Source organism: Sebastes umbrosus, chromosome 10 (assembly GCF_015220745.1).
Source record: "Sebastes umbrosus isolate fSebUmb1 chromosome 10, fSebUmb1.pri, whole genome shotgun sequence".
Classification (NCBI taxonomy): Eukaryota; Metazoa; Chordata; class Actinopteri; order Perciformes; family Sebastidae; genus Sebastes; species Sebastes umbrosus.
The window spans coordinates 28078965-28091006 of record NC_051278.1 but is presented as its reverse complement, the minus strand read 5'-3'; the positions used below and the strand labels follow the sequence as shown (position 1 = coordinate 28091006).

At 38.3% G+C, this 12042-nt stretch overlaps 1 protein-coding gene across 1 annotated transcript in view; it reads right to left on the bottom strand.

The window, feature by feature from the left end:
- LOC119495699 (B-cadherin-like) overlaps positions 1-11809 on the bottom strand; it is a 31005-nt gene extending 19196 nt beyond the window's left edge. The window contains exons 1-6 of the mRNA XM_037782428.1: positions 11386-11809; positions 9395-9509; positions 5175-5263; positions 4493-4705; positions 2038-2175; positions 1297-1452 (exon numbers count right to left, since the gene is read on the bottom strand). Of these exons, the coding sequence (XP_037638356.1) occupies positions 1297-1452; positions 2038-2175; positions 4493-4705; positions 5175-5263; positions 9395-9509; positions 11386-11436 (762 nt within the window). The 5' untranslated portion in view covers positions 11437-11809. The remainder of the gene's footprint in view (positions 1-1296; positions 1453-2037; positions 2176-4492; positions 4706-5174; positions 5264-9394; positions 9510-11385) is intronic.
- Between the last annotated feature and the right edge of the window lie 233 nt (positions 11810-12042).

The following is a 12042-nucleotide window of genomic DNA, read 5'->3' as shown; positions in this document are numbered from 1 at the left end:
ATCGCTCTAGATGAGCCAAATATCGTCCTCGAGTTGTATTGGAACCACGGAAATCGTATCGTAGTAAAAATGTATCGTTACACCCCTACTGAGCATATAACTTTGTTGGTTTACAAGAAAATTCCACAGGGCACCTTTGACTATTCCTCATGATTTCTGTCCATTTGTCATATTAACATACAGACATTAATTGTTCTTCCTAAAGAAGAAAACTATGCCATACTGAGACAACAGACTACACCGGGCATCGTGGTCTTACAGGCCTATGAAATCTCCTATCAGTTTTTAATTCAGTGTATGAATGAATGAAAAATCTCTCTGCATAACTGGGCATGGATCATACAGAAAGATGCATACTGATTCAAGAAATCCTGTCAGTGACCAAAAGGTGAAAGGTGTGGTTATAGTGTTATCATGTGGTCAGTTGTAGGATTTCTTTTTTTAAACCTAAATGTAGATTGGGAGCCTTTGAACTTACATAAAGTTTGGTTTTGTACATGTTTCTGAGAGCCAGATACAGCTATATTTAATATAACAATAATAATCCTGGCAGCTTTATTTTCAACATGACTGAATTATGCAAGAAAACGAGAATTACAATAGTCTGAATTAACGGTTTACATGGAATGTGATATAATATGGTCTGGTGTTCACATGCGCCGACGCATTTACTCAGAACAGCTGTGTGACATGCGTATAATGGTGGTTATCAATTCGGTAAGTCAAGAATATGATTTTGTGTTATTGTGGTTATATAAATGTAATTTAGGGTGCTTTTAGATTGCTGCTCGACCGCCCCGTTAATAAAGGTGCGTGCTTCCCTCTGTGTGCGGCGAGCCGTAGAGAAAATTGTTTTTAATCCAATAAACAAACTTTAAAAAGCCCTCGGGGCAGCTCTACTTCCTGGTCCTCTCATGTCGGACTGAGGGCAGACTGGACCCTACAATGACTCCATATCGCCTCTATAGGTACAAGTGGTATTACAAGGTGGAACGGGCCGGGGCTAGCTGTTAGCATGCTCAGTTCACTAGATATCTCTACAATACAATACATAGATATCTTTGACATAACGTCAACCCTGTAACAGTGTACTTCTTCACATTCTGGTGATAATGTTAGTTCATTTTTTGAATGTTTTAAACTAAAATTCTGGCCATATCTTAGACATTTCTCCTTTAATTATGATTCTTAACTAATGACTTCTGAGGGGAGTACAACGTGTGTCAGATGACTCCATGTCTGACCCTGAAAAGTCAACAAAGAGTGAATAAAACTAACATCAGAGACAATGCTTACCAAGTACTTATCTTGACGCTCTCTGTCCAGTGGTTGTGTGAGATACAGAATACCAGTGTCTTTGTTCATCGTGAAAAGGTCTACAGGAGGCAGATCAGCTCCTGGACCAGTGATGCTGTATAAGATCTTCTTCACTGTATCCTCATTTGAACGGATCTAGAAAAAACACACAAGGCCTGAGTTATACCACTCTCACTGACTACAACAATAGTTTTAATGTTGCAAAACAATTTTCACTACAGTTAGAAAGTAGTGCAGAGGTCTTTGAGTTATACAGCATCTACAGAAGCCGAGATTGGCCTGGTTATAATATTCTACATGTAACTGCTGTTTCATCATTTCAGCCATGGTGCACCTGAGAACAATTATGCTTTTTCATTATTGAAATGAGAAAAACTTTTGATTTCTTCTGATAACCTGATGATTTCACTTAAAAAAATAAAGCAATTTTGTCCCAAGAAAACAAGGCAATTTTTTAATTAATAGTTAATGAATAACTGTAACTATAGCATTATTTAGGGAGGACTGTGGAGAGATGCATACAAGAAAATAAAAAGCTATATATTTGAACGTACTGTAAATAGAAAGATTTCAAAAATAATAATAAAAAAAAAAGAAGTAAATTCAGAGCTCAATGATTGCAGTAGAAACCACCATGGAGTCATCCTTTGCAGAAACAAATATTCAAACTATAGTTCAGTATCAAATTCATCAGGTACGAGGGGCATTAGTTCCTCTTACCTGAGATACTTTTAGGGGGTATGGTCCTCGAGAATTCTCAGGAACAGTGAGGTCAGGAATAACCCAGTCTCTCTTCCTCCTCCTCAGCCCTGCACCAATCGTGGGAAAATGCAGAATGGGCACCTCATCGTTGTCACTCTGGAAGAACATGCACATTTGTTGCCAGTTATAATGCAGCAGACACTAGACATTGGAATTTCATTGGCCTAAAATGCATGATTAGGGAAATTACAATGACAATACATAACACAGATATCTGATCATGTTACTTTTGAAACAATTCAAGTCCTGTAAAAATGCATTGAAAAGCAGAAAAACATTCTCTCAGCATCTTTTGTGAAAGGTACAGTCTGTGTTGCGTTTACTGCAACTGCAGAGGAATAAATCCCATGCATGTAGGATGTTGTCTCTCCGCTGGCGTAAATCGGGCTTGCTAATGCTACCAGCTGCTTCGAAATGTATATGAGGCACACTGTAGCTATGATCAGCATACAAAATGTACCTAGGAGTCTTGCTTATTATATCACGGTTAAGGAGGGGACACATTTCAGCTGAACCAAAATGAGCATTGATTTTGGGCAGAAAAAGCAGTTTTATCTTAAACTATTATAATTATACTAATTATTAGTTTATTGTCTTCTTGAACAACATGCATTATTGCAAAGAGCCCTGCAGACCAGAGAAACTTGATAATGAATTAGAGCCACAGCATCTACTCTGGTGCTCAAAAGTTTCATATAGGCACTACAATAAACAATTAAACAAGTACTCCTATTAAGTTATATTACACATACTGAAATAATGATGGTGCGTAGAATTTTTTTTTAATTTTAAATTGACATCCCACAGATTGCTCACAATCTAACATGGCTTTAACAGCATAACTACGAACAAGACTTCTACTAACAGCATGGAACCAATGAGTCTTAGCTGTTCATACACAGCCACTGAGGGGCAGTGTTTGTTATAGAGAAACAGCTCTTTGCATGCAGAGTCTTGTCACTGTCAAAACTGACAATGTCTGTATTTTCTGACCATTGATAAACAACAATTTGTACAATTATACATAAAATATATTGTTTTGAATGAGTTTTATTTAGACACCAAATGGGTTCACAAGTTTCCTTCAACAGTGTCCCTAGTAGGGGTGTGAATCTTTCGGTATCTCACAATTCAATTTTGAGTCTTGGGATCACGATTCGATCAAAAATCAATTCCTGATTCAAAAACGATTCTACTGTATATTCAGTACATAGGGGTGCTAATTTCAGGATCTCCTCCAGTCCGCTGTGCGCTAATAAAGGCGGTGTGGCAAATTATGGCATGAAAACGGACTAAAGATTATGGAGTTTTTATTCTTTTACACACAGTGACGTCACACTCTACCCAGGCCGCTGTCTGCCACATATTTGCATCTCTGCCTCTGTGTTTGCACCGCCAACAACAATAGAAGAGACCCCAAATGTCCGTATGTGTGAATGAATATTTTAAAAAGTTATATTGACTGATTGCAATAATATAAACACACAAAGGTAACATTTATTCATGCTAAACTTGCACAAATAAAACTTGTTTTTACTAAAAAGTTTTTTTTGTATTTCTCAATTCTCAGTGGCTTCAAGAATAAAAAGTTATAGAAAAAAAATAATGCTGCCTGTTACATAAATACATTTGGTTGCTGCCTTTTATCTCTGAGAAATTTGACATTTCAAAAATAAATTGTAGATAACCCTGTAAATCTGGTATTTTCTGTGATTTTTATCGCAGGCATTATGTCCATGACTTTGTGTTCTTTGAGCTGAACTTTTGTCGAACGCCCTGTTTCTATTTCTATTTAAAGCGCCGCAACGGACGAAGAACGGCTGATTCATGAAGTTGAAATGAGGAGTTATCTATACGATACCTCCCCCTCCTCCTAAATTAGGTGGCAGCTGGCTCGAGGGGAGATGAGATCACCTGAAAGTTTCCTACTTGCTGTATTGTAAGTCATTTTCAGTAAATATCACAATATTAAATGTGTGTTTTCTTTTTAAAAAGTACAAACGTTGGAAAATAGCGAGTACTACTCCCCCATATTTTAAGTAGTTACGTCTCCAGTCTGATCTGGAGCTCACAGCGTATAGGTCCGTGGTGTGTTTATATGATGTAACGTAACGCTGGCTGTTAGGACACGGTCTCTCTCTGTGGCCGAGTTTGCTGCAATCATTACTATTGTTGTTGAATTATTCCTCGTTTGGCTTGACCTAACTTTACATTTCATTTTCAGTTTATGAAAGTGATGTGTGACTCCTCTCGTGGTGCATTCAGTGCGTGAGAGGCAGACAGCCACTGTAGTAAAAAAAAGTAGTTAAAATAGATTTTTGGAAGTTGTGAATTCAGAATCTTTGAAGAAGAAGAATCATGATTCTTACATAAATCGATTTTTTACCACACCCATAGTCTCTACCTATCCTACCTGTGTGTTATTAGCAGAGTCCACGTCAGTATGGTGGTGCTGATGGTTGTGGTGTGTCTGGTCTCCATGGTGATGCTCAGCATTTTGGTGGTGGTTCCCATGGTGATGCCCGTGGAACATTACTTTGACAGGAACACTTATTTTGCTACCTTGTGAGTCCCAGGTGTGGATAAAGAATTCCCGGGATCCATGAATATCAATCTGTCTTTTTACCTGAAGGAAAAAAAGCACTCATTAGCAAAGAGCTCATAAGCTCTTCTACATGACAAAATCAAACTCTAAAAAATCCAAACATCAAAAATCAAACAGTTTGATGACAGTCTTCACCAACATGTGCAGGGTGTTGCTGTTTAACTAAATCTGTAGAACATTTCAGGTGGGTTCAGGTCTATAAGTGGTTTATGTAAAGCAAATGACAAGTAGGAGTCACTCACATGGGTTCTATTCAGTATAATGGATCACCCACACTTCATCCAAGTTGAGTCAAAGTTGTGTTTTGTCACTGCATATCTGAGATAAACCACCTGAATTGTTGCTGAGAATTTATATTTTCACTCACAATAGTTACCAAAATCCCCTAATCACTTTAACTTGTATAGGTGTAAAAGGATGTGCGAAGATTTTGAAGATGTGAGCATTAGAAACTGCAAATTTGCAATTGAGTCTGTTGAACTCTACTGACCTTCAATACGCCGTCTGACTGCACCTTGAAATGGCTGTTGTCACTGTTGAAAGGAAACCTATTGCGATCTGTGCAGTCAGTAAAGCCCACTGGAAATTGACAGAAGAAATAGTTATCCATTACAAATGCAGTACATACAGAGAAAACAAGAAATAATTGGCAAGTCTTCAGAACATAGTAATAGTAGTACAAGTAATGTACACCCTTTTGCAAAATCTGACAGAATTCTACAAAAGTCCTAAAGTGGCATTACTGACAGTGATACAAATAAACCTGCATCTCCCACACCATACATACTCAATACGTCTAGAGTTGGGTCCATATCTAGTTTTGTACGAGCTTAATTGATTTTATGCAAACCTGCATTTGATATTATGACAAGTTCCTGCAAATTAAAAAGTAGATTACAATAGTAATAAGCAATATGACGTGACTAACATAATAATATGTTTATAAATGGACTAACGGAGCCACTAGTGTCTGACAGGTTGTGCAATTTACTGCCGATATTTGAATGCATCATGATAAGAGTTATAATTATTTGTCATCGCACAGTACTCATTTTTACTGAGTAACACATCATAATGTAACTCAGTAGACCTCAGTAAACCTCCGTTAACAGAGCCGTTTAACTCCGTGCTGATTAAGTCAGTTGTTCCCAATGTTCCTCCGCGGCTTATTTTGGACTTTGTGACAAATTGCAGCTTTATGTCTTCTTCACTCACGCTGAAGAACTTCCACACCAACGACAGGTTGTGTGTGTGTGTGTGACGTTACCGACTGTGCCGCTGTGTGCCTGCTGCATGCCGACATAAAACTATCATGTGGCGGCTGCATATGTGTGTGTGACTGGCAAAAAAAAAAAAAAAAAAAAAAAAATGTATATGAGACTGATGAAAACCGGCCGGCTTCGATCGGCTGCTGATTGACGGTGCATCTTTAGCTGTTAGTTTAGGAAGCGTTTGATTTATGCAGCAGAGTTTCCTATGAGTGGAGCATTTTTAACAATACCGCAGTCGATCACGTTCATTTAATTGTGGGATGCCGAAATCGTGAACACAATGTTCAATCGATTGTGCAGCCCTGAGCAGCACTAGCTCCAAAAGTTGCTAAATCTAACAAGAGTCTCCAAGTCAGCAAAACTGACTGACTGAAGGGACGGCCTCCCTACAATAGCCACTCTCCCCAAATTATCATTATGAATGTAAACAACCAACATGGCTCATTATGTTCCACTAGTGGTCAAATTCAGTATACCTGTCCGGTCCAGTGTTTGGTTATCAAACCAGTTTGAAAATGTTTACACCGGCCCAACCCTGTACTGGTCAGAATCCGTAACAAATCTGGGAACAACATTTCACCACAAACTGACCCGTAACGAGTGTCACATCGTTGTCACGTAATCACACTTGTAATCGTTTAGCCGCCTGCTAATTGAAGAACCACAAAACTAAACCAATAAATGCGGATTCAAATAGCTGCATCGGGTATCGGAGACATAGGGCCAAAATTGTATGTTTATATACTATATACATTATATACTGGAATTTGAATTCCTGTTTAAGTTTGGCCAATTTGTTGCTGCATTTAAAAAGGTTTACACTTGAATTGTAATTCCTTTTAACTTTGAAGATTTTTTACCAAGTTGCTGGTGTAAGATTTATTAGTTTAAAATTTATATCTGTGTATTTATTGGTCACATTTTGTTTTACAAAGTTAGGAAAGCAATGTTTAAGTCAAGCCTGATGTTGCCTTACACATAAAAGACTGACCCAAGTCACTTCCACACAGCAAGGCATACAGCTTATTAATCAAACACTGGTATCGGATCGGTACTAGGTATCGGCCGATGCCCATGTTTCGCTGACGGTATCGGGACTGAAAAAGTTGGATCGGTGCATCCCTAACACAGAAGCCCTTTTCAGACATCGAATTCAGATATTAGTGCTGTGATGGTGGCCATGCTAGAAGGAAAGCAAAAGGATGAAATGAAAGAGAAAATAAATCAGATACCACTATCAGATTCCTCTGCAGCAAGGCAAACGGATATCCTGCTGATGATTTGCTTTAGCTTTGTGGTGGAATAAAAAAAGCACAACTCATCTTAGGGTAAGGCAATATGAAGGTACATACTCGTGTGACAGTAGAAATGTGCCCCTCATTTTTAAAATGAAAAATGAGCAAATCCTGCAGGAAAAGTGATGTCTTTATATTTCTTTTGGTATACTCTGAAATACAAATTTGTGTGATTTTTATATTTCACTGACTGTAGTTAGGTTGGTATTTATTTGCACCTGTTAACCTTAAAAACTGTAACACTTGAAATTATTGTTCTCAGGAACCTTAATGGGTAACTCTCCAAAAGATTGAGGGAGAGCGCTGTAGATGGCAGCTGCTCGCATGCTGCAATATAATCATATTGGGGCAATTTGGGAGCGTCAACTTACGTCCACTAAACGTGCTGGTTTTTGCCATGACAGGCTCTGATTGTTATTCTAAGTGTCTGACAACATTATGAGAGATTAGTGTCTTTCTTAGAGCTGCAACGATTAATCAATTATCTGTCAACTATTAAATTAATCGCCAACTATTTTGATAATCGATTAATCGGTTTGAGTAATTTTGTTCCTCAAGGTCTTGGTGTCTTAATGTGGTATTTTGGAGGAATTATTGATCATTTTATCAATTCTCCAGTGGTAAAAAAATAGGTTAAATTTAGCACCAAATCGATGTAACAAATGGTATCAACACAAATATTGCTGCGACAACTTATGAGACATAAGTGAGCTTGGGAATGGCCATCATATACTTTGATCATATTCATCACTTATGACTAGAACAACTTGACACACAGTGCTGAGCTGCATCTCAAAATTAATATTCAGTTTCCGAGCTTTCAGATGATGTACACCACTTCTATGTGACATCTACTGTTGACCTGCTATCTCCCCCTAAACACCCCCTGTAAAAAAAAGGATAAAAACGGGTCTATGTGGGTCTGTTAGAGTTAATGAAAGTGACGTAGTTTGACTCCTGTCATGCACTCTCAGCTTTCAGTGCGCGCGAGGCAGACAGCCGCGGTAATGCTGCTTTTTTTCCTTTCACAATTGAATATTAATTTTTATATTTGAATGTCTGTTTCGTTTTTTGTTTTTTTTACAATTTCAATATATCGGCCTGATGTTGCCTTGCACATAAAAGCATTATCCCAGTCACTTCCACACAGTGAGGCATACAGCTTATTAATCAAACACTGGTATCGGATCGGTACCCAAAGCCCTGGTAACAATATTGGTATTGGGAATGAAAAAGTCCGGGTGGTGAATCCCTACTTACAAATGAGTCATTAAACTCTTCCATCATGAAGGTGAAGCTCAAGCATGTGCTCTCAACACCCCACCTCGTGCCCAATGCATGCTGGGATAGGCTCCAGTGTCTGGTGACCCTGTACAGGATAGCCAGTACAGTGGAGCAGCATTTTTCAAAGTCTGAGTGTCTGCTCTTACTCCGAGAGAAGAAGAAAGCTGCACTCCCGGACAAAGTCTAGTGAAGTAAAAATTTAGCTCACTGCTGTATTGTTTTTTTTGAGTCCATCACTTCTGATCACAAAAGACACTTCATCTGCATTCATATGTTTTCCGGAGACAACAAGGTAGAACTTAGTTATTGTTGAACAAGTCTTTAAGCTACACATAGCAAACCAGAAGCCTGGTTCATTAAAGTATAACCTTGTCTTAGACAAGCAAAGATGTGACAATCAGACAAAGACACAGGCCACACCAAAGAGGGTAGATAGCTATTCAACAGTTGGAGAAAAAAAAAAGTAGAAAACTTCCATGTCCTGACAAAAATGTAAAACTGCAGCTGTGTAGTGCTCCTGACGAGTACTTCATAGAGCAAGGCCTGCAAAACAGGCTCGGGGACATTGTTTTGCCCTGCAGGTAAGAGCATTACACGGGTGAGTGCAAGCTGAGACCTGAGGTTGTTTTGGGGGTGGAGCAATGTGAACAGCTAATCTGTAGAAGGCCATCTGAGCTAGATGAAAAAAGAAAGGGTTTTTCTAGTTCAACTATGACTTTAACTCCATGGCTAAAATGTTCTTTCTAGAATTTACAATCTGAAAATAATCCATTTTATGATATTGGACAATGGAAATGAACACCACAAAGTTTCCTTCAGGTGTGTGTGCATTATTAGCCAGCTTCCTGGATTGTTCCTACCTCTTCCCAGTATTGCGTCCCGCTTCAGGTGCTTTCTGGACACTGTGAAAATCAACATATCTGACTCGAATCCAGGTACACATGTTGGCTCCTCAGCAGGCACTGAAGCAGAGGCCTAAGAGAGGAAAACAGCGTTTTAATTCATCATAATCAAGATGTATGGGAATGTGGTATCAGTAGGCTATAAGAAAACTGTTTCAGTCTGATTTTATTGAGGAAACTTAAAAGATGGCATTTCATGTGATTAAAACACAGTATTCAACACTAGTGTAATCCCCAACTGAGGGAGATAAACTTAAAACAAAACACAATGAGTCAGAGGATCCATTCAGGGCCGCAACTAAAAATATTTGCATTATCGATAAATCTCTCAATATTTGTATTTTTTTGACTCATCAATTAGTTTGTAAGACGGAGTATTACGGCCACATTGAGGAAAAAATAAATAAATCTGAGATTTCGTGAATAAAGTCGTAACATTACGATAACAAAGGCGTAAGTTTACGAGAAACAAGTCATAAGTTTACAAGAAAAAAGTCGTAATATGAGAATAAAGTCATAAGTTTATGAGAAAAAAAGTTGAATATTATGAGAATAAAGTCAGAAGTTTAAGAGAAAAAAGTCGTATGAGAATGAAGTCCGAAGTTTACGAGAAAAAAAGTTGTAATATGTGAATAAAGTCAGAAGTTTACAAGAAAAAAGTCGTAATATGAGAATGAAGTCAGAAGTTTACGAGAAAAAAGTCGTAATATTATGAGAATAAAGTCAGAAGTTTACGAGAAAAAAGTCGTATGAGAATAAAATCAGAAGTTTACGAGAAAAAAGTCGTATGAGAATAAAGTCAGACGTTTACGAGAAAAAAAGTTGTAATATGAGAATAAAGTCAAAGTTTACGAGAAAAAGTCATAGTATTGAGAATAAAGTCAGAAGTTTACGAGAAAAAAGTCGTATGAGAATAAAGTCAGAAGTTTACGAGAAAAAAGTCGTATGAGAATAAAGTCAGACGTTTACGAGAAAAAAAGTTGTAATATGAGAATAAAGTCAAAGTTTACGAGAAAAAGTCATAGTATTGAGAATAAAGTCAGAAGTTTACGAGAAAAAAGTCATAGTATTATGAGAATAAAGTCGTAACTTCACGAGAAAAAAAAGAAACACGTAAAATTATTACTTTATAATATTATGACTTTATTCTCATCATATTACGACTTTATTCTCGAAATCTCAGATATTTTTTTTCCTCAATGTGGCCCTAATACTCCGTCGTACCATAACCCTACAACAATGATAAATAAAAATGAAAATGTAAACAAAAAACAGTTATTCATGTCCATGTTTAAAAGTCCCCAGGGAGCCACTGGAGAGGAGCTAAAGAGCTGCAGGTGGCAGACCCCCCTGATCACTGATCACTTTAACTCTGACAACTGAAACACACAATCATTGTTTCTCACAGTGATTACAACATCATGGTAAAACTCATTGTTGTCATGACTTATATCTGTGTTTGTTCCAGCAGAAACATGTTGGACTGGAATTCAACCTGCCGAATACGTCATCAACGGATCTAGGGCGAGGCCCGCGAGACTAGGGGGGGGGGAAGAACTCTAAAAATGGCGATTTACCTGGTTTACCTTGATTTACCTGGTTTGAAATACGCTGTTTGTTTGTAAGGCGGTGACACACCTGTCCAGACATTGTTTATAAACTTGAGATTCTAGAACTCATCTTCATATTCAGTGTTGCTATGGTGTTAGCAGTCGGTCGCCATCTTGGCCCCGGTAAACTAGTGTTAACGTTAGTTCCGTTAACGGAGAGCAGGTGGGCACTAATGGAAGTAGAGACTGTACTGAAGTAAAAACATTAGTATCCTGTCTAAAACTGACAAGAATGTAAAGTTTCTAAGTACCACCCAACTAGTGTTTGATCATGAGTCAGGTGAACAGTTGCTTCGTCCCGGTGGAGGAACAAACTGAAGAGTTAACGAGAAGTCTCACCTGAAACACGACGATTAAAATGCCCAAAACCGCGAACCGAACCGTCCCCATCTGTCTGTAAATCCTCTCCCTCTGGTCCTCAGTGAAGGAAGAAGAAAAAACAAACTGTGAAATGAAGTAAAAGTCTATTCCTGTGTGAGTCTTCTGCGTGTCTTCTTTGTGCTCGCTCTCTCCGGTTGGACGGTTAGTGACTGACTGCAGCTGGGCGAGTCGCTGCAGGTACTTTCAGAGGATGACGTCAGTTCACAGGTGCGCGGGTTCCGTGTTCCTGATATGGTCATAGAGGCTGAACACACCTGGAGAGACAGAGCGACAGATACCAGGTAGTTTCTGTTCCTCTGTTACTCATCAATAATACTCTGAATAATAAACAGCGGTCCTATGAGCAAGCAATTAGCCGCAGCCCATCTGAGCTGAGTGAACAGCAGTCTGCAACTTTCTGTCTCATTTCCTCTTACTGACAACCCCCCCCCCCCCCCTCTCTCTCTCTCTTTCTCTCTCTCTCTCTCTCTTTCTCTCTCTCAATTCAATTCAATATGCTTTATTGGCATGACTGTTAGTTGAACAATATTGCCAAAACATCAATTCAATAATAAGAAAAACAAACAAAATAAAAACAAAAACATATATATATATATATATACATATATATATATA